The 22,294-nt window shown below is 43.0% G+C and overlaps 2 protein-coding genes across 2 annotated transcripts; one reads left to right on the plus strand and one right to left on the minus strand.

Moving 5' to 3' along the window:
* Positions 1–570: 570 nt before the first annotated feature.
* LOC133632514 (zinc finger protein 501-like) lies at positions 571–20,945 on the minus strand. The gene is made up of 2 exons (XM_062024979.1): positions 20,416–20,945; positions 571–5,300 (listed from the first exon to the last, which is right to left on the minus strand). The coding sequence occupies exons 1-2, from the start codon at positions 20,528–20,530 to the stop codon at positions 4,084–4,086; spliced, it is 1,332 nt and encodes a 443-aa protein (XP_061880963.1). The 5' UTR covers positions 20,531–20,945; the 3' UTR covers positions 571–4,083.
* LOC133632543 (uncharacterized protein K02A2.6-like) lies at positions 18,168–20,243 on the plus strand. The gene is made up of 2 exons (XM_062025015.1): positions 18,168–19,107; positions 19,196–20,243. Exons 1-2 carry the CDS (start codon positions 18,183–18,185, stop codon positions 19,285–19,287), a joined length of 1,017 nt encoding a protein of 338 aa, XP_061880999.1. The 5' UTR covers positions 18,168–18,182; the 3' UTR covers positions 19,288–20,243.
* Positions 20,946–22,294: the final 1,349 nt, after the last annotated feature.

The raw sequence follows: 22,294 nt of genomic DNA on the forward strand, positions 1-22,294 counted from the left end.
GCGCATGCGCTAGAAGCCAGCAACTTCCGTTTCCTACTCCACAGCAGCTTTTTTTTCAAAATAAAGGCAATTTAATCTTGTTTTAAAACAATGGTTAGTAAAAATGTCTAACATCAAATAATGGACAACTACTGTTTGAAAATAAAAAATATATATATATACAAGCACGTGCACAGACTTTTTCCATGGCTGTTGTTCAAACCAGAAAAAGGGCATACATCGAAGAAAAAAATCATAAATTTTAAATACTACAAGAAAAACAAGAAATATTTTTCAAGCCACTTAGTTGTTTTAGTTAAAAACCTTTAGAAAGTCAAATGATTACTCTGAATGAAGAAGAAAAGCACTAAGAGTGTAGATCTCCACCAGGACCAATCCTATTGTTCACGTGCTACTAAATTGTGTGCCATCTCATGTGTATCGTGTGCTGCTATGACAATAAACTTCCATGAATCCTGTAAAACACCAGACAGTTAGTGTAGCTCCTTTCGATACACGGCAACACAGGAAAGTTAGTTTTTGTAAAACGGGCGTTTATTGACTCCTTCTTGCTGTACACACCATCCACGCCAACACGCCGTGAGAACTTACAAAATACAGTACAATACAGTACATCAGACTTCGATATCACATCCATAAACACTCAGAAAGAAATTAAATGACAAAAATACAATACCTCGTTGGCTGCTTTTAACGAAAAGAGGTTCTAATAATCACTTGCTTGAAGTTTTACACAAATCATCGAATACACTTCAATCAATCAATCATCAATCAATGTTTATTTAAATAGCCCTAAATCACAAGTGTCTCAAAGGGCTGCACAAGCCACAACGACATCTGCGGTTCAGCGCCCACATAAGGGCAAGGAAAACTCACCCCAGTGGGACGTCGATGAGAATGACTATGAGAAACCTTGGAGAGGACCGCATATGTGGGTAACACCCGCCCTCTTTGGAGGAGCTGAAGACAACGTGCTCAAGCACCCTCCCCTCTTGCATGTTCTGCCTTGTTTACAGTCCGTGGGGTCGCAACATCACAACAATCCTTCCGCTTTGCAACACAATTAACACAATCCATTTACATTTTGCTCAGGAGATTTTACAATCACACATTTTCTAATAATATTTGATAACTCTGCATCATTAACTTATTGATTAATATGTATTTATTTATGACACATATTTAAAGCATGCAAACTCTCTCAGCAACAGCTACACTCCCACCAAATCGCGCATTGACCTGAAATGTGGGATTTTTCCTTTTTATCAAAACCAGTTTCAAGTAGAGATGGCCGATAATATCGGGCTGCCGATATTATCGGCCGATAAATGCTTTAAAATGTAATATCGGAAATTATCGGTATCGGTTTCAAAAAGTAAAATGTATGACTTTTTAAAACGCCGCTGTATGGAGCGGTACGCGGACGTAGGGAGAAGTACAGAGCAGTTGCATCTCCCAGTCAGCAGCCCCTCCCACACACAACACAGGAGTTGACGACTGCAGCATGAGAGGTTTACTGGCGACGCTTGATGACCTCATCAAACCACCGCGAGCGGAGCATAACAACAACAAGAGTGTGTTGTTGCCGGTGCTGTAGCCGTGGCTAACAAGCAAGCTCGCTCAGTGACTGACAAACGACACCGTGTCTATGGTTTGGGATTATTTTGAAGTGTCTCTGACAGATAAAAAACTGGCAATTTGCAATGACTGCAAAAAGTTGGTTATGCGAGGAGGAACCAAGACGTCTTCCTTTAATACGAGCAATTTGATCTCCCACCTCTTCAAGAATCATAAGGAGATACACGATGAATACAAGTGGAAGATGGATGAAAAGCAAACACTGAAAAAAAGTAGTACCACACAGTTGTCGCTTAAAGACTCCGCCGAGAAAAAACTAAAATACGACAAAAACCACCCCAAGGCAAAAGCCCACGTTGGGGTCAGGGACAACGCACGCAGTATGGCAAAAACTACGGTGGAGTTTGGTGTGGCTAGTCTGCCCTGCATGGCACACACTTTGCAACTTGCAGTGAACAGAGGTGCCCTGTCTCAACGCAGCATTTCAGAAGCTCTGACTGACTGCTAGGCCACTTCAAGCACTCACCACTAGCTTGCAGCACATTTGTGTTACTCATACAAATACGTTAGAGCAGGGCAGATTGAGCCCAGTTTATAATTTTCTGTTATACAGTATGCCAGGCAGTGTACTAATGGAGGACTATGTATTACTCTAGTATACTCTGAACTGAAGCTGTGTACCTTCATTGTTTTTGTAGCTGTTGTTTTGAGGCATGTTTAAAAAAATAAATAAAATAATGCACTTTGTGAAAGTCAAAGTATAGTACTTCCCATAGTTGTAGTGGGTATCAGGATTATCTCAGGGAGAGCATGTCCCAAATTCCAAGCTGCTGTTTTGAGGCATGTTAAAAAAAAGAATGCACTTTGTGACTTCAATAATAAATATGGCAGTGCCATGTTGGCACTTTTTTCCATAACTTGGGTTGATTTATTTTGGAAAACCTTGTTACATTGTTTAATGCATCCAGCGGGGCATCACAACAAAATTAGGCATAATCACGTGTTAATTCGACGACTATATATATTGGTATCAATTGATATCGGAATCGGTAATTAAGAGTTGGACAATATCGGATATCGGCAAAAAAGCCATTATTGGACAGAGCACACCCCTCTACCACTGGTGTGTGGCGTCATCGCTGCCTGTGCAATGCCTTCCTGCACCGGTGAAAACGAACACTGTGGTTAATCATCATTCATTTATTTATGGTAACGCGATATATTCTTTTTAGGACCCGTTTACACTAAGTAGGTTATCCAGGGTAAATCCCACCTAACCTTATCCTTGTCCACACACACACACACACACACACACACACACACACACACACACACACACACACACACACACACACACACACACACACACACACACACACACACACACACATAATGCCACCGTTTAAGACCCCTTCCCCGCCCGCCTCCGGCAGCCGGCGCAACGCGACCTAATACGCACGCGCGGAAAATGCACACATCATAGTCACCTCCAGTGTTGCTTTCTGTGCAAGTTCTTAAATTTAACTTATCTTAACAATATCCAGTGTTGTAGTATTTCAATTAACTGGAATCCAGTGTGCTTTGGGGCCCTATTGTAGTGAATCACACATTGGAAAGTTCTCTTCTCGTCCGAGAAGTGTTGTATCCCAAATAGCTGCAATCGCTTTCTCTTAAGGTATTCATGTGTGATTTCCACAAGCGTTTGTACATGTAGAAGAAGGAGAAACACGAGCATGTCTGGATGACTCCCCTCCATATTTCCAGTGGATAGCTCCGAGTTACGATACCGCTTTATTATGAAGCTGGCTGTGGCGCGTTCTTTCTGACATCACTTCCTGTGTGGGGCGCGGTCTTTCTGGCGTCACTTCCTCTCCAAACTCAGTTTGTAAACGATCAATGAGTCCATACAAAGCTAAGAACGGAGATTCAAGAAATACACGGCGCACTTACCCGTGTAAAAAATTGTCTGAGGAGGGGATGTCACGGCCCAGGCACACACCAGTGCGCAATCATCTGTGAGCTGTGCTAAGCGCACCTCCAAGAACGCGCGCGTAACCCCAGCTGCTGCGGGCAGCTGCTTTCCATCTTCAATCAAATCACCCGGCACTGATGAGGGACGCCTACTTAAACCACTGCTACCAGAGATCCAGTGCCAGAACGTAGCGACCTGTACATCGTACCGTAAACTCATACCGTAAAATACATCTCAACTTTGCAGTGAAAAAGGGCGTAGTTTTTGAGTGTGCACAAACTTGACACATGAGGCCCCAGGTCCCTGGACTGAAGAAGGAGTAACCAAGCACTTGAAGCATCATCTATCTTACTGTTCAGGAAGGTTTCAGATACAGAGAAGACATGGGGCCATGAGTGGATAAGATTATGCTCCAAATAATCCAAGTTTGTATGAATACCTCAGATATTTGTGAAAGAAGCAGTGAGGAGGTCCTGGGTAGGGTGGATGTCACCACATATGAGCAACATACCACAAACTAAACAGCTAATTGGTTATTTTCCCTTGTGTGTTCTTATGTGTTTTACTGCGTCTGCATTATGTGTGAACCTTTTACAGCACACTGAACAACTAAATGGTTTTCCTCCAGCGTGTGTTCTCATGTGTCGACACAAAGAGCTGTTATAAGGAAAGCTTTTGCCACAAACTGAACAGTTAAATGGTTTTTCTCCTGTGTGTGTTCTCATGTGTTGAGTCAAATAGCTATTTTGAGAAAAGCTTATGCCACAAACTGAACAATTAAATGTTTTTTCTCCTGTGTGTGTTCTCATGTGTTCAGTCAAATTGCTATTTCGAGAAAAGCGTTTGCCACAAACTGAACACTTAAATGGTTTTTCACCTGTGTGTGTTTTCATGTGTTCAGTCAAATGGCTATTTTGAGAAAAGTGTTTGCCACAAATTGAACAAATAAATGGTTTTTCTCCTGTGTGTGTTTTCATGTGTTGAGTCAAATGGATATTTTGAGAAAAGCGTTTGCCACAAATTGAACAATTGAATGTTTTTACTCTTGTGTGTGTTCGTATGTGTTTAGTCACAATGCTATTTCGAGAAAAGCTTTTGCCACAAACTGAACACTTAAATGTTTTTTCTCCTGTGTGTGTTCTCATGTGTTGAGTCAAAGAGCCATTTTGAGAAAAGCTGTTGCCACAAACTGAACAAGTAAATGGTTTTTCACCTGTGTGTGTTCTCATGTGTTCAGTCAAATGGCTATTATGAGAAAAGCTTTTGCCACAAACTGAACACTTAAATGTTTTTTCACCTGTGTGTGTTCTCATGTGTTGAGTCAAACTGCTCTTTTTAGTAAAACTTTCAGCACAAACTGAGCAGCTCAAACATGTTTTACCTCTCTTCTTTGTAGAGCATTCAGAGTGTTTGTTGTCAGTGTGAGTCCTCATATCACCTTCACAGTCTGTATCGCTGCTCAAAGGTTCTTCAACCTCGTCTTCAGCCTCACTATCTGATAGTGGAGCTAAGAGGTTGTCTACTTGTGGTTTCTCTTCATCATCTTCAGTCTTCACAGAGAGAATACTCAGTGGAAACTTGGTGTAATCAGCTTCCTCTCGTCCTAGAAGACACTCTCCCTCCTGAGTGATGCAGAGTTCCTCCTCTTCCTTTTTAATGCAGGGTGGTTGTGGAGTCTCCTGCTTCAAAGTGGAGCTCCCCTCTAACTGAGGGGAAACTTCTTCTGGATTACCGATCAGCTGCTGGACATCTGCAAGACACAAACAACAAAAATCACACTTTTTTCTATGTACTGTATGTGTGTGTAGTGTTTCATGGCCATTCATTTAGTGCCTTGCCAGAATGATGGATCAATGTTTACATGACTTGTCATAGACTCAAAAAAGGTAAGCTAGAATCACAGAAAGTAGAAAACAACTGCCGCGATTGACATTAGGATAATACAAACTAACAGTGGGGAAAAGGTCAATATTGAAAAACTTCGCACAACCAAAAAAGATAATATCTACTTCAAAGAAGTCTGTAGTTAAAAAGTAGAGGACTTTTTATAGATACCTAATGCAATTAATCTCATCCACTTTCTGTACAATTGTAATGATCATTTTATTTACTTTGTTTTTGACAGTTTGTCCAATAAATTCTTACTGGCATTGAGTGTACTTATATACATTTATTTTAAGTAGTTTTTTTAATTTTTCAATGACTTTGTAAAAATCACAGTAAAACTCCATGTCACAATATTACAATAGACTATTGTATCGTGACTCAAGTACCGTGATACAGTTTATCGTGAAGTCCTTGCCAATACCTCGTCTAGGGCTGGACAATTATGGCAAAACATAACAATCACAATTATTTTGAGTGATTTTGGAATCACGATAAATAACACCATTATTTATTCATTTGAAAACGTAAAAACAGTACCACCAAAACTCAATTTTAAATATAATCTAAAAGAACAAGCAGATATACATTAGTAACAAATGAATAACACGTAAACTAACAATCTTAGTAACAATAAATTAAAATGATTATAGCAATATGTTTTTTGTTTTTTTCCAGCCATTGATTAGCAGTCTATTTTCTCTCTTTGTAGCGTTTGATGGACGCTACGTCACTTCATGGGTCGAAAAAAAGCTGAGCTACAGGAATCACTACGGGTTCAAAAAGGAACAAGGCTAATGCCACGCTACTGGGAACTGTAGTTAAGCTACATAGCGTCGCTACTTGTTGTGCACTACTGCCCATCACTGATTCTAACTCGTAAATAAACGCTAGCAAAAATCAGCTAACAATGCAGGTAATGGGGATGTACTCTATTTCACCTATAAAAAAAATCTAAAAGCTTCCAACAACTTTCTATATACACGCCGTAAGAAAATAAGTAATGTAATAACAGGCACATTCATAATAACATGTAATATTTACGCATTTTCATCATTTTAAGCAAACGGCAGCGCATTATTTTCACAGACGCATCACAACATTCGCTATTTCCTTCAACAACACCACCACCAACTATTACTAATAAAGGCAGACTTCATGAGTGCCTTTAAAGAATACTTTGGGAAAAATTATGATCCAGAACCTTATATTTTTGAGCCTGAATATAGGGAGGACGAGCTACAAGTTTTAGAAGCTGAGTTGTTCTGAAGGTTTGCATATTTGTGTAATTGTCCCTTTAGTCCTGCAGATAGGAGATCATTTCTGTTAAGGGATTAATTATTATTATTATTTATTTCTATTTCATATGTGTTGTTTGGGAAGCTAAAATGTGTTTCTGTAAGTTGTTTTAACCGTTGCTATGGTTGCGGTTGCTATGGTTACGGGCAGTTCCGTTTCCGCCGGCAGGTAAAAGGAGTGAAAGTGTTTAGAGAGCTCCGGCGTCAACAAGCAACGTAGCGTGGTTAACACGGCACGGGAGGTAGTTCGCCGCGGTTGCAGCTTGGAGAAGTAACTACTGTAAGCTTCCTACTTTTTTTTTTTTTTTTTCCAAGATGGCTGCGCTTCAGAGCAGCGGCTTCGTGCGAGCGCTCCTGGAAGTGTAGACCGATTTGGCAAAAATACCCCTCAATTCAGTCAATTTCATGGCTGGCTCACAGCGTGTTCACTCCGTGATCACTTACGACCGACTTACGATTCTGGATGTGGAGAGATCGGGCCATTTTGGGCTGAAAGATGCGTGTACGGTGGACCTACTCGCTAGCTTGGGAATTCTTCGCGAGCTACATCCAGCAGTGGCCTTTGAAGCAGCGGCGTCGACTACCAGCGGAGACCGTCAGCGAAAGAGACGTAAGCGATGCGCTCGGAAGCAGAAGCGGGGGTGTCGGGCGGGGCTAACAACAAAGCTAAATGCTTTGTTGTTAGCGGGGCTAACGAAAAAGCTAAATGCTAATCCACAAAGAAGCGCTAATAAGGAGTCTGTTAAGCTAAAACTAGCCAGCGCCAGGCTGGATAATCCCTGCACACATAGCAATTCTTCTAGAATAATATACAACTCACATAATGTTTTTTCTGCGTCAGAGGTGGACATGCATTTTACTGAGGTGGCAAACAATCTAAAAATTCCTGTCATATCAATTCCTAGATATGGTCGAAATTATTTAAAGTGCACTATGCATAATAAACGTAACATTATTAATATTGCTACTACGGATACTTTCAACAAAAACTCCTCAAAACAGCCCACTACCTATAATATGGGCTTTTTAAACATAAGGTCATTGTCTTCCAAAACGTTATTAGTTAATGAAGTCATCAGAGACAACAATCTTGATGTCGTTGGTCTAGCCGAGACCTGGCTCAAACCAGACGAATTTTTTGCGCTGGGTGAGGCGTCTCCTCCTGGCTATGCGGGAACGCATATTGCCCGCCCCCTTAAAAGGGGTGGGGGTGTTGCACTAATATACAACAAAAACTTTAGCCTTACCTCGGACCTAAATAATAAATATAACTCGTTTGAGGTGCTTACTGTGAGGTTTGTCACACCGCTGCCTCTCCACCTGGCTGTCATCTACCGCCCCCCTGGGCCCTATTCGGACTTTATCAATGAATTTTCAGAGTTCGTTGCTGATCTAGTGACGCACGCCGACAATATAATCATAATGGGAGACTTTAACATCCATATGAATACCCCATCGGACCCTCCATGCGTGGCGCTCCAGACTATAATTGATAGCTGTGGTCTTACACAAATAATAAATGAACCCACGCATCGCAACGGTAATACGATAGATCTAGTGCTTGTCAGGGGTGTCACCACCTCTAAAGTTACGATACTCCCGTACACTAAAGTAATGTCCGATCATTACCTTATAAAATTCGAAGTTCTGACTCATTGTCAACAAACTAATAATAATAATAATAACTACTATAGCAGCCGCAACATTAATACTGCCACAACGACGACTCTTACTGACCTACTGCCTTCAGTAATGGCGCCATTCCCAAATTATGTGGGCTCTATTGATAACCTCACTAACAGCTTTAACGACGCCCTGCGCGACACCATTGATATTGTAGCACCGCTAAAGCTAAAAAGGGCCCCTAAAAGGCGTACCCCATGGTTTACAGAAGAAACTAAAGCCCAGAAATTATCATGTAGAAAGCTGGAACGCAAATGGCGTGCGACTAAACTTGAGGTTTTCCATCAAGCATGGAGTGATAGTTTAATAACTTATAAACGCATGCTTACCTCAGCTAAAGCTAAATATTACTCAAATCTCATCCACCTCAACAAAAATGATCCTAAATTTTTGTTTAGTACAGTAGCATCGCTAACCCAACAAGGGACTCCTCCCAGTAGCTCCACCCACTCAGCAGATGACTTTATGAATTTCTTTAATAAGAAAATTGAAGTCATTAGAAAAGAGATTAAAGACAATGCATCTCAGCTACAACTGGGTTCTATTAACACAAATACGACGGTATATACGACGGACATTGCCCTCCAAAATAGTTTCTCTCTCTTTGATGAAATAACATTGGAGGAATTGTTAAAATGTGTAAATGGGACAAAACAAACAACATGTTTACTTGACCCAATTCCTGGGAAACTTATCAAGGAGCTTTTTGTTTTATTAGGTCCATCAGTGTTAAATATTATAAACCTATCACTTTCCTCTGGTACTGTTCCTCTAGCATTCAAAAAAGCGGTTATTCATCCTCTACTCAAAAGACCTAACCTCGATCCTGACCTCATGGTGAACTACCGGCCGGTGTCCCACCTACCGTTTATCTCGAAAATTCTCGAAAAAATTGTCGCACAGCAGCTAAATGAACACTTACTGACTAACAATCTCTGTGAACCTTTTCAATCCGGTTTCAGGGCAAATCACTCTACGGAGACAGTCCTCGCAAAAATGACTAATGATCTATTGCTAACGATGGATTCTGATGCGTCATCTATGTTGCTGCTTCTTGATCTTAGCGCCGCTTTCGATACTGTTGATCATAATATTTTATTAGAGCGTATCAAAACGCGTATTGGGATGTCAGACTTAGCCTTGTCTTGGTTTAACTCTTATCTTACTGACAGGATGCAGTGTGTCTCCCATAATAATGTGACCTCGGACTATGTTAAGGTAACATGCGGAGTTCCCCAGGGTTCAGTTCTTGGCCCTGCACTCTTTAGTATTTACATGCTGCCGCTAGGTGACATTATACGCAAATACGGTGTTAGCTTTCACTGTTATGCTGATGACACCCAACTCTACATGCCCCTAAAGCTGACCAACACGCCGGATTGTAGTCAGCTGGAGGCGTGTCTTAATGAAATTAAACAATGGATGTCCGCTAACTTTTTGCAACTCAACGCTAAGAAAACGGAAATGCTGATTATCGGTCCTGCTCAACACCAACATCTATTTAATAATACCACCTTAACATTTGACAACCAAACAATTAAACAAGGCGACTCTGTAAAGAATCTGGGTATTATCTTCGACCCAACTCTCTCGTTTGAGTCACACATTAAGAGTGTTACTAAAACGGCCTTCTTTCATCTCCGTAATATCGCTAAAATTCGTTCCATTTTGTCCACAAGCGATGCTGAGATCATTATCCATGCGTTCGTTACATCTCGTCTCGATTACTGTAACGTTTTATTTTCAGGCCTCCCTATGTCTAGCATTAAAAGATTACAGATGGTACAAAATGCGGCTGCTAGACTTTTGACAAAAACAAGAAAGTTTGATCATATTACGCCTATACTGGCTCACTTGCACTGGCTTCCTGTGCACCTAAGATGCGACTTTAAGGTTTTACTACTTACGTATAAAATACTACACGGTCAAGCTCCTGCCTATCTTGACGATTGTATTGTACCATATGTCCCGGCAAGAAATCTGCGTTCAAAGAACTCCGGCTTATTAGTGATTCCCAGAGCCCAAAAAAAGTCTGCGGGCTATAGAGCGTTTTCTATTCGGGCTCCAATACTATGGAATGCCCTCCCGGTAAAAGTTAGAGATGCTACCTCAGTAGAAGCATTTAAGTCTCATCTTAAAACTCATTTGTATACTCTAGCCTTTAAATAGATTCCCTTTTTAGACCAGTTGATCTGCCGTTTCTTTTCTTTTCTTTTCTACTCTGCTCCGGGGTGGACCGCTAGCCTGTCCATCAGATGGGGACATCTCTACGCTGCTGACCCGTCTCCGCTCGGGATGGTTCCCGCTGGCCCCACCATGGACTGGACTTTCGCTGATGTGTTGGACTTTCACAATATTATGTCAGACCCACTCGACACCGAGGATGTCGTTGTGGCTTGTACAGCCCTTTGAGACACTTGTGATTTAGGGCTATATAAATAAACATTGATTGATTGATTGATTGATACTTCAGAGTGTTACAAGTGACAGTTGATAAACGTGCACTAGTTCAAGTTTAAGGACGTTTGGGCACTTCACGTTGCCAGTAGCTGTGACGTGTATGCTAACCGCTAGTAGGCTAACCGCAGCTTGCATGTGATCACCCCCTGGTAGGTGAGGGGAGTAGTGAGCAGCAGCGGTGGCCGCGCCCGGGAATCATTTTTGGTGATTTAACCCCCAATTCCAACCCTTGATGCTGAGTGCGTTGGTACTTTAACTTTAACTTAACGTGTGTTTTGTTTGCTGCACAGTGACTGCACGAACGGCAGGTTTAGTCAGGTTTTGAGTTAAGTTATTCAAGAGACACTCTCCCCTGTGACTGTGTACAAGCTGGAGAGCGAGTGTGGGAACATTAGAGAGAGTTTAGCTGTGTGCTATCGTGGCTACATCACTGCGAGGGACGTGGACAGCGTGAGTTTGGAGTGTTAATTGCACACGCTCACGGACTAGTCGACAGAGAGGTGACCCAGGAAGAGGCTGGTTCTCCTCCCAATCCAGACTGGGCTCGTGAGGCCAGCTAAAGGAAGCACCTGAGTTGCTCTTCCCTACAATAGAATAGAATAGAATGGACTTTATTGTCATTATATTTGCATATAACGAGATTACAACGGGAGGTGTCCCCCCTCTCCAACGCCCCCTTTGTATCCAGCAGTTTTAACTCACCCCACCCCTACGTGCACCACCCATTCAGCAGGACCACAACAGACTATCTTCTGGCCCAGCCAAGGGGCCCAGGTTGGACTGTGTGTGTGTGTTGTGTGATTGCTTTAGTGCGGGAGGTTCTATTGGGGAGGCAGTGTGTGAGTGGGGATGAGTGGATGAGTGTAATTTATGTGTTTATTATTGTCTGGTTATTGTATGTTTATGTGGTATATAGTCAATTGTTCAACTATATAAGTTGTCTCCTCTCACTCTCTCTTAGACTAGATTTCTTTGGTAAATAGTGAATAATTCGAGCATCCCCCTAAGGTAACATACAGTCCTTTACAGGCTCCCGTATAACCACCAAAATTCAATTTTAAATATAATATAAAAGAACTACCAGATATACATTAGTAACAAATAAATAAGACGTAAAATAACAATCATAGTAACAATAAATTAAAATGACTATAGCAATATGAAAAACAAATCAAATTCAAGTTTTCAGTTTACATTTTTCTGAATTCCGTTTCTTACCTCTCACACATATTTTACCACAGTAGATTGTTTTCTTTTTGTGTCATAAAAATAAAAACATTTAAATCAATCAATCAACCAATCAATAAAAGCGGAAAGTGTGAGTTTTGAGAAAACTTGAGGCTGTAAAATAAAGAAAGCCTCTCAAGTTGCGACTGCTTACATTGTGATGCCGTTCACAACAACTCAAGAAGTGTTTTGTGGTGAATGGATTGTTCTTGCTAGCTTTAGCTTCATAGTTTAGTCGCTGTTTCAAGTGGCCGTGTCCACATTGTTTAGTTCAGGACAGGGTGGTTGAGTGTTTCGGGGATGAACGAGGGGTACCGGACACATTATTGTCCCAAACAAATGTTCCTTCTCCTCACAACGACAACATTTCACTCACATTTTTGTCCATTTCCGTGAAATTCTGCATTTACCAGCAGATTCTGTTTTAGTGGCCAATTCCGAATTTAAGTTAAAGCGAAAATCATGTGGTCTTACTTTTTTGTTGAGTTCAGTGATTACCCATTAGACATACTAGCACTGTGTCAAATAAAAAGGAGCACATTCTAGTAGACATGGTCTTTTTTTCAATCATACGCTCACTCATACCTTTAACCGTTACAGGCTCAAGAATTTGCATGCATGTTCCGCAGGCTGTTCATCTTTTTTTTATGATAACATGCTTATGATTGTGTCATGTCTTAATTGAAGTTGGGATTAAAATGGGATCAATTGTCCAGCCCTAACTCAGCACTACTAAGAACTAGGAAATACAATTAAAAAATGCTCAAAATCAAATCCTGGCACAACAACATCATTTTAATCTTTCACTAGCTGCTACAGTGTTTACAAGATGGAGAATGACTTAGGCTATGTCTACATTAAGCCGGATAATCCCCTAAACAAATCATTATTTAGCCTAAACATCGTGTCAGCCACACTAAACATTGTTTAAGGTCCCCCTCCTTGGAACATTTTTTACACGGGTAAGTGCGCCGTGTATTTCTTGAATCTCCGACTCTTAGCTTTGTATGGACTCATTGATCGTTTACAAACTGAGTTCGGAGAGGAAGTGACGCCAGAAAGACCGCGCCCCACACAGGAAGTGACGCCAGAAAGACCGCGCCACAGCCAGCTTCATAACAACCTGTTTCCACTCGGAGCTAACCACTGGAAAGATGGAGACGAATCATCCAGACATGCCCGTGTTTCTCCTTCTTCTACACGTACAGACGCTTGTGGAAATCACACATGAATACCTTAAAAACCTCTAAAGGCTTAGTGGCCACATGCGTGGACAGCACCTTTTAGCTCTTATTTCCAAAATTGTGTACACTACTGAATTGGGGTCTTATGGCCGCTTATGTGGACACTTATACTGCCATCTGGTGGTGTCAGAAGAGTATAACATACAATGGAATTTGGGGGAAAAAAGTGTAAAAATAAGAATTAGCATGTCACTAAACATGAAGTACACGTTTATGTACTTATGGACTAAGTACATCATATCAAAAGATGATTCTTAGTTTGTATTCTAATTAGGGTTCAATAAGCCCAAATAGCAAAGAGAAATAAACAAAGCATGTAAAAAAAACAGTTTAGGCCTTAAGAGGTTAAGAGAAAGCAATTGCAGCTATTTGGGATACAACACTTCTCAAACGGCAAGAGAACATTCAAATGTCCGGGTCAGCTGTGATTCTACTTACCGAAAAACTTTGTCCATTTGTCAAAGGAGAGACAACGAGAATGCGGGCTCCCGTGGACGTGATAAAAAAGGTAGCGTCGAGGGAAGACTACGGAAAACGGCGAATGCTTTTGGACTGGAAAAGCAGACTGTATCAGTTATTGTCCGCCATGTATGTCACGGACTCAACGTCTCGGCCCAGAGTATATAAAGTCACCAAAAACTAATTGACAATGAAGGTGAAAGCAAAAGAGTGAGGAGTGTCCTGACCAGATATCTAGATCCCTAGATTGATTGATGTAAAATGTTCTTTCACGTGTTTATTAAAGATTTGATTAATTCATGATGGCTCAGGTGTGATTCACTACAATAAGACCCCACAGCACACTGGATTCCAGTTCATTGAAATACCACAACACTGGATATTGTTCAGGTAAGTTACATTTAAGAACTTGCTCACAAAACAAGGAATTGGATTAGGTTAGGTGGGATTTAGCCTGGATAACCTTAGTGTAGAAGGGGCCTTAGAGATAGTGGGTGTTATGTCCACTCAAAAATCCATCGAATAACTTGATGGACTCGAGGAATAACGTATCTTAGTAATAATGCTTGCTAACTTTTTTATTAGTGGCATTTGCCAAACATAGGAAAGAGGAACTCTTCTGTTTTGATGAAAAAATTCAGACAGCGACCAAACAACTGTAGGCTAGTCTTCAAAACACGCTGCTAACGAGTCGTTGCTCGCGACTTGAACACGTCCATTCTTTTCTGTTACTTGACGACACGGCAAACTGTACAGAGACCATACTTGCCAACCCTCCCGAATTTTCCGGGAGACTCCCGAATTTCAGTGCCTCTCCCGAAAATCTCCCGGGACAACCATTCTCTCAAAAATCTCCCGATTTCCAGCCAGACAACTGTGCCCCTTAAGGGCACTGCCTTTAGCATCGTCTCTCACCTGAAAAGGAGACTATTATATATGTCTCAGTTATCCATAGATTTATCTATAACCCATAAAGTAGGCAGGCACGGAGCTATTTCTCAGCGTGTGTTTATTCCAGCCGGCACGTTAATACTGTAGCGGCTGGCTACAGGGTGTTAGCCAATGACTTTGGCTGGGGGGCGGGACTTCCGGGAGAGATAGGGAAGTGACGTTGTTAATAGGAAGTGGGTGTTCGAGTTTTGCCGGGAAAAGGGATGGACACACATTGGAGTTGTTGAGTGGTTGAATTACATCTTGTGCAATAAAGACACGGATTCAGAGATCGCTCGCCAGTACTCAAATGGCAGACCAAAAGCTTTTTTTTTTAAGTAAGCAGCAAGTACAGTACAGTTAGTAGAACAACTGTGTTTTCATTACTTTACTGTACTATATATATATATATATATATATATATATATATATATATATATATATATATATATATATATATATATATATATATATATATATATAAGAAATACTTTAATTTCAGTGAATTCTAGCTATAAATATACTCCTCCCCCTTAACCCCGCCCACCCCCACCCACGCCACCAATCTCCCGAATTCGGAGGTCTCAAGGTTGGCAAGTATGACAGAGACTTTGTTAAATATGACAAAATACTCAACTTACCTCAAAACCACGACATGATGAATATAAAAACACACCAAACGAGCCTAACAGAGTTGTTGTTTTGCTTTTAGTTTCTGTGGTGTGATTGTATTATGGGAGAACTACAGAGTCGACAGGCTATGACGTCACGGGGTGCGACGGAGCGGGAGACAGTGTGGGAGTGAGTCAGAGAGGACACTTGTTGTGATTGAGCTTGAGCTAATAAAAGTATCCACATTATAAAGTACAGCTGGACTCACGTATTTATTCAGTAACACGACATGGTGTCAGAAGTCCTGTAGTTAATGTGGAGTGCAGCCAAGTGGAAAGATAGTTTGTACGCGTCTGTGGATAACGAAGTAAGGACAACATGAGCGAGGGGGACGGAGCCGCTGCAGCGCCTGCACGGCCACCCAGCGCGCCGGTGGTTGCCGTGGGACCGTGCGCTACGTTCAACATCCAGCCACCGGAGTCCTTTGACTTTTCAAATCCACAAGAGTGGGACAAATGGATCCGGAGATTCGAAAGATTTCGCCTGGCAAGTAACCTAAATGCAAGCTCCGAGGACAATCAAGTGAACACATTGATTTATTGCATGGGGGACGAGGCGGATGATATTCTCCGTGGGTTAAATCTGACGGCCGCTCAAAGACGTACATACCAGGGAGTGCGCGAGGGATTACAAGGCTTCTTTGTTGCGAAGAAAAATGTTATCTACGAGCGTGCTAAGTTTAACATGCGCAAGCAGAAAGAAGGGGAGAGTGTGGATTCGTTTGTCACTGCACTATATGCGCTGGCGGAGCATTGTAGCTACGGGATGCTACACAATGAACTGATCAGAGACAGACTTGTTGTCGGATTGCAAGACAAGGGGCTGTCTGAACGCATGCAGTTGGACGCGGATCTAACCTTGGATAAAGCCATAAGAATGGCACGACAAAGCGAGGAGGTGAAAAGGCAGCAGTGTACTCTCCGAGGGGACACCACCAGATTAGAGGCAAGTGATGCAAAGTCTGTTGATAGAGTGTTCAAGAGCAACTTCAAGTCTGCTAAAAACAAACCTCAATATGCTGATAGCCCAAAGTACAAGCCACACAGTACTCAGTACAGCAAGGACAAGGGCGCACAGTCACTGTGTCAAAATTGTGGCAGCTCTCCATCCCATCCAAAAAGTGACTGTCCTGCTAACGATGTGAAATGTCATGCATGTGGGAGGAGGGGACATTACAAGCGTGTGTGCAAGTCCAAATCAGTGCATGAAGTTGAAGAGGATGAGGAGGAAATCTTCCTCGGCAGTGTCACGGAGGATGGGGATCCTTGGATGGTCAAAATTGGCATCCATGAGAGCAGTGTGACATTCAAAATAGACACAGGTGCCGATGTGACAGTCTTGCCTCACTCAGTGTTCCTAAACACATACAGAAATGATCTACCTAGTCTCAGAAAGGCAACAAAGCCACTCCTGGGACCAGGAAGAAATCCCCTCGACGTGGTGGGCGTTGCCAGTTTGCTGCTGAGGAGAGGGGAAAAGACAGAGAGGGAGGATGTGTACATCGCTCGTCATGTGCATACTGCCCTGCTGGGAAGATCTGTGAGCTGTAGGCTGGGGCTTGTAGCACGCCTAGACAGCGTTACTATGGAGACATTAAAGGAGTACTACCCAAAATTATGCACCGGGCTCGGAGAAGTGCGGCAGCCATATTCCATCAAGCTGAGTCCAGGGGCAGAACCATTCTCACTAAAAACACCAAGGAGGATTCCATTGCCTTTAATGGACAAAGTCAAGCAGGAACTGTTCCGCATGGAACAACTCGGGGTGATAAGTCGAATTGAGGAGCCAACAGACTGGTGCGCTGGCATAGTGGTGGTGCCCAAAAAGACAGGTGCTGTACGTATATGTGTCGATCTCACCAAACTCAACGAGTCAGTGTGTAGGGAAAAGTTCATCCTGCCATCAGTAGAGGAAACACTGGGAATGCTGGCTGGAGCCAAAATTTTTAGTAAGCTGGATGCAAACATGGGGTTTTGGCAAATTCCTTTAACTGCAGATTCAGCGAAACTGACAACTTTCATTACACCCTTCGGGCGCTATTACTTCAGGCGGCTACCGTTTGGCATAGCATCCGCCCCAGAACATTTTCAGAACCGGATGGTGACGGAGGTCACAGAAGGGCTTGAGGGCGTTGTTTGCCACATGGACGATGTGCTGGTGTGGGGCCGAACACAAAAGGAGCATGATGCTCGCCTGCATGCCACACTAGAAAAGATCCAAAAGGCAGGCATCACTCTGAATGTCGATAAGTGCGATCTGTCAAAGTCAGAGGTGACTTTTCTAGGCCACGTGCTCTCCACCAGTGGCATCAGCCCAGACCCAAGCAAAACAGAAGCTGTAAGGAAGATGCAGGAGCCAACAACTGTGACTGAGTTGAGAAGTTTTCTTGGAATGATAAATCAACTTGGGAAGTTTGTGCCGCAGCTGGCCGAGAGAGACAAGCCTCTGCGAGATCTCCTGTCAAAAAAGAACTGCTGGGTGTGGGGCGTCGACCAGGCAAGGGCCTTCCAGGATCTAAAGGATGCACTGACGTCTACACCAGTGCTAGCCATGTATGATCCCAACAGAGAGTGCAAAGTCTCAGCAGACGCGTCGTCGTACGGGTTGGGAGGCGTACTGCTACAAAAGTGGGAAGAAGAGTGGAGGCCAGTGGCCTACATGTCGCGGTCTCTCACACCAACAGAGCAGAGATACGCGCAAGTAGAGAAGGAAGCTTTGGGGCTGACCTGGGCCTGTGAGAGGTTCAGCAACTTCCTCATCGGGAAACATTTCCAGATGGAGACGGACCACAAGCCTCTCCTGAGTCTTCTTGGGTCTCAAGCACTGGATGCTCTACCTCCACGGATCCAACGCTTCAGAATGCGTCTGATGCGCTATTCTTATTCTATCTCTCATGTGCCAGGGAAGTGCCTGTGGACAGCTGATACGCTGTCACGAGCTCCTGTCAAGAGAGAGGAGACAGCAGCGGACAAAGAGCTGTTTGAAGAAACCAACATCTATGCGGACATGGTACTGGAGAACCTACCTGCAAGCGCTGACTACCTGGAGGAGCTGAGAGAGCAGCTGCAGAGAGACAGTGTGTGTGCACAGGTGATGCAGCTGTGTGCTGAAGGCTGGCCAGCACACGGTTCCAAAGAACCAGCACTCAGGCTGTACTGGGCAGAGCAGGCGTTCCTTACAGTTCAAGATGGTGTCCTGCTGAAGGGACACAGGCTCGTCATCCCTTCTACAATGAGAAATTATGTTCTCGCCAAATTGCATGAAGGACACCAAGGCGTGGTGAAGTGTAGACAGCGGGCACGACAGTCAGTATGGTGGCCCGGGCTTAGCCAGCAGCTGAATGAATTGGTTCTCAACTGCCGAACATGCTGTAAGGAGAGACAGAACCACAGGGAGCCGCTGATGCCGTCACCATACCCAGGCCGACCATGGGAGAAGTTAGGAGCTGATTTGTTCATGCTCGGTACCAAGACCTACCTGCTGGTAGTGGACTACATGTCAAGGTATGTGGAGATTGCTTTGCTGACCTCCACAAGATCAAACGATGTAATCCACCACCTAAAATCGATCTATGCACGTCACGGAATCCCGGATCTTCTCGTGTCGGATGGTGGGCCCCAGTTCTCCGGAGCAGGCTTTGCCGAGTTCGCAGAGTCTTACGGATTCCGTCACATTACCAGTAGCCCAAGATACCCTCAAGGTAACGCCGAAGCCGAACGTGCAGTACAGACGGTGAAAGGTCTCCTAAAGAAAGCAGATGACCCCTATCTTGCTTTGCTCGCTTACAGGGCTACTCCTCTCGACAATGGGTATAGTCCAGCGCAGCTTCTCATGGGGAGGAGGCTCCGCACAACAGTGCCTATCCTTCCTGTTTTGCTAAATCCTGCTCTTCCTGATAGTGAAGCTGTTATGCGGAAAGAAGGGGAGAAGAGGACAAAAGATGCACAACGCTACAACCTGCGGCATCGTGCAATGAACCTTGACAGACTGAATCCGGGACAGGACGTGTGGATCAAGGACCAAAAGAAAGCCGGAGCTATCATCGGACGTCACACCACTCCACGATCGTATCTGGTGGAAGGACCCCATGGGTCTATCAGACGGAACCGTCGTCATCTCATCCCTATGGGATCCTCGCCGGAGCAGAGTGGCCGTGGTGCAGCAGAGCCGTTCCTGGGGGGCGTCCCGGAACAACCTTCAGCAGAAACATCGCAGCAGAGTGTTCCAGAACCTCCATCTACTCCTACTCCTAGAACCAGGTCTGGGAGGGCTGTGGTGAGACCAACTAGGTTGGACCTATAATTTTGTTTCCTATAGACATTACAGAGACTCTAATGAAAAAAAAAAAGAATGTTACTGTATGTGGTAAAAGACAGAAAAGTGCAATTGGAGTGTTTTGGATATGTTTTCTTGTACTGTAAATGTTCAAGTCAGTTGCAGGGCTTAGGTTGAGGACAGTACAGGATTAGTATAGGATGGATGTTTGAGTATTGATGTGAAGTGGATTGTTCTAAGGGTAAAATATGTGTGTGTGTTTGATTGTCTGGTACAGGCTCATATAGGAGCAGACCTTCCAACCACGAGGCAGAATAATCCTCAAGGTCTGTTGAATCAATGGTGGTCTACCCATTGATTCTAGAAAGGGGAGATGTGGTGTGATTGTATTATGGGAGAACTACAGAGTCGACAGGCTATGACGTCACGGGGTGCGACGGAGCGGGAGACAGTGTGGGAGTGAGTCAGAGAGGACACTTGTTGTGATTGAGCTTGAGCTAATAAAAGTATCCACATTATAAAGTACAGCTGGACTCACGTATTTATTCAGTAACACGACAGTTTCTAAATTTGACTTTTGGATTCTTTCATCTCCTCTGATGTGAACTCCACTGCCTTCTTCAAGCTAACAATCATGGCGGCTCTGTCTTTACATTCTTCAACAAGGTCGGCTAATGTCTCTTTTTTAAGGGCTTGAAATAGTTTTCAAATGACAAAACTTCAAGTCACTCACCTTCATCTTTCGTCTTTATCTCCGTTGGTGATTTGCTGGAAGTTGGTGGCGCTGATTCTCTTTCATGTTCTCTTTTAGCGGACGTCGCCATCTTAGCATAGCAGTAGTCGTCCATCTTCTATCACGTCTTCAATCTTCACTTCAGATATCGCTCCAAACTCAATGCACGTTTCGTGGCTTTGGAAAATACCAATTGAGATATTTGTTGCTATATTTGCTGTGAATCATACGACTTTAAGATCGTGAATTCGAACATTCTCCGAGCAACCATAGCATGCGGTCTTCGTCCTTTTGCTTGGCTTCAAGTACATTTGCGCATGCGCTAGAAGCCCGCAACTTCCGACTCCTACTCCATGGCAGTGATTTTTCAAAATAAAGGCATTTTAGTCTTGTTTTAAAACATTAGTTGGCAAATGTATCAATCATCAAATAATCGATAACTACTCTTTGAAAATAAAAAAATATATATATACAAGCACGTGCACAGACTTTTTCCATGGCTGTTGTTCAAACCAGAAAAAGGGCAAATATTGAAGAAAAACAATCCTACATTTTAAATACTACAATTAAAGAAACACAGAAATATTTTTCTACATACTTAGTTGTTTTAGTTAAAAACCTTTAGAAAGTCAAATGATTACTCTGAATAAAGAAGAAAAGCACTAAGAGTGTAGATCTCCACCAGGACCAATCCTATTGTTCACGTGCTACTAAATTGTGTGCCATCTCATGTGTATCATGTGCTGGTATGACAATAAACTTCCATGAATCCTGTAAAACACCAGACAGTTAGTAATATGGTTTCACATAAAAATGTTGGTGAAACTGCTCATTTCTACCTAGCGATAGGTGGCTCTAACTGTAGTGCTAATCACTCACCAGCAGAAAGCCCTCATCACACTGCTAATCAATAACTACCATCTTAGGCACTTAACATCACTAATCGCCAGTTAACAGCTATCATGCTGAATGTCAACTATCTCAAAGGCCTACTGAAAGCCACTACTACCAACCACGTAGTCTGATAGTTTATATATCAATGATGAAATCTTAACATTGCAACACATGCCAATACGGCCGGGTTAACTTATAAAGTGCAATTTTAAAATTCCAGCCACACTTCCGGTTGAAAAACTCCTTTGGATATGATTTATGCGCGTGACGTCACAAAAGCAACGGAAGTGGTTGGACCCCATCGGACCCGATAGAAAAGCCTCTTGTTTTCTTCGACAAAATTCCACATTATTCTGGACATCTGTGTTGGTGAATCTTTTGCAATTTGTTTAATGAACAATGGAGACTGCAAAGAAGAACGTTGTAGGTGGGATCGATCGGTGTCTTAGCGGCTAAGTACAATACTGTAATATCTGTGATATTTGCATTAGTGTACTGTCTTTAAGGGTTTGGGGAACGCGCATGCGCGAGTGAGTTGGCGGAGAACTTGTGTGTGTGAGCGTGAGTTTTGGCTAACAGCAGCTCGTGTATGTGTGTGCGTTACTTTTTGAACTACAACCAGTTATCGCTTTTTAATAAAGCGATTGAGCAGCGCTTCCTCGTCTGTGTGACTCCTTCTCCACTGCGGGGCATTACGATACTTACAGCAACACAACAAGGACTACTTACTACGCCTAGCCGATGCTTGCCGCCAAACCCACGGATGAAGTCCTTCGTCGTGCCGTTGATCGCTGGAATGCAGGTGAGCACGGCTGTTGATGGGTTTCTATCTTCATTTGAGAACGATGCTACGCGCTAGCTCAGTAGCTAAGTGTGTCACCGATGTATTGTCTTGGAGATAAGTCACTTTAAATGTCCATTTCGCGTGCTCGACTCTCATTTTCAAGAGGATATAGTATCCGAGGTGGTTTAAAATACAAATCCG

Source organism: Entelurus aequoreus, linkage group LG17 (genome assembly GCF_033978785.1).
Source record: "Entelurus aequoreus isolate RoL-2023_Sb linkage group LG17, RoL_Eaeq_v1.1, whole genome shotgun sequence".
NCBI lineage: Eukaryota > Metazoa > Chordata > Actinopteri > Syngnathiformes > Syngnathidae > Entelurus > Entelurus aequoreus.

What these genes read in the sequence shown, in the direction of transcription:
- LOC133632543 (XM_062025015.1), top strand. Translation starts at nt 18,183, where the DNA reads ATGGAGACGGACCACAAGCCTCTCCTGAGTCTTCTTGGGTCTCAAGCA. An exon ending in TAGCCCAAGATACCCTCAAG is followed by an intron (nt 19,108 to 19,195) that starts GTAACGCCGAAG and finishes GCTCGCTTACAG; the next exon opens with GGCTACTCCTCTCGACAATG.
- LOC133632514 (XM_062024979.1), bottom strand. Translation starts at nt 20,530, where the DNA reads ATGGACGACTACTGCTATGCTAAGATGGCGACGTCCGCTAAAAGAGAA. An exon ending in GATAAAGACGAAAGATGAAG is followed by an intron (nt 5,301 to 20,415) that starts GTGAGTGACTTG and finishes TGTGTCTTGCAG; the next exon opens with ATGTCCAGCAGCTGATCGGT.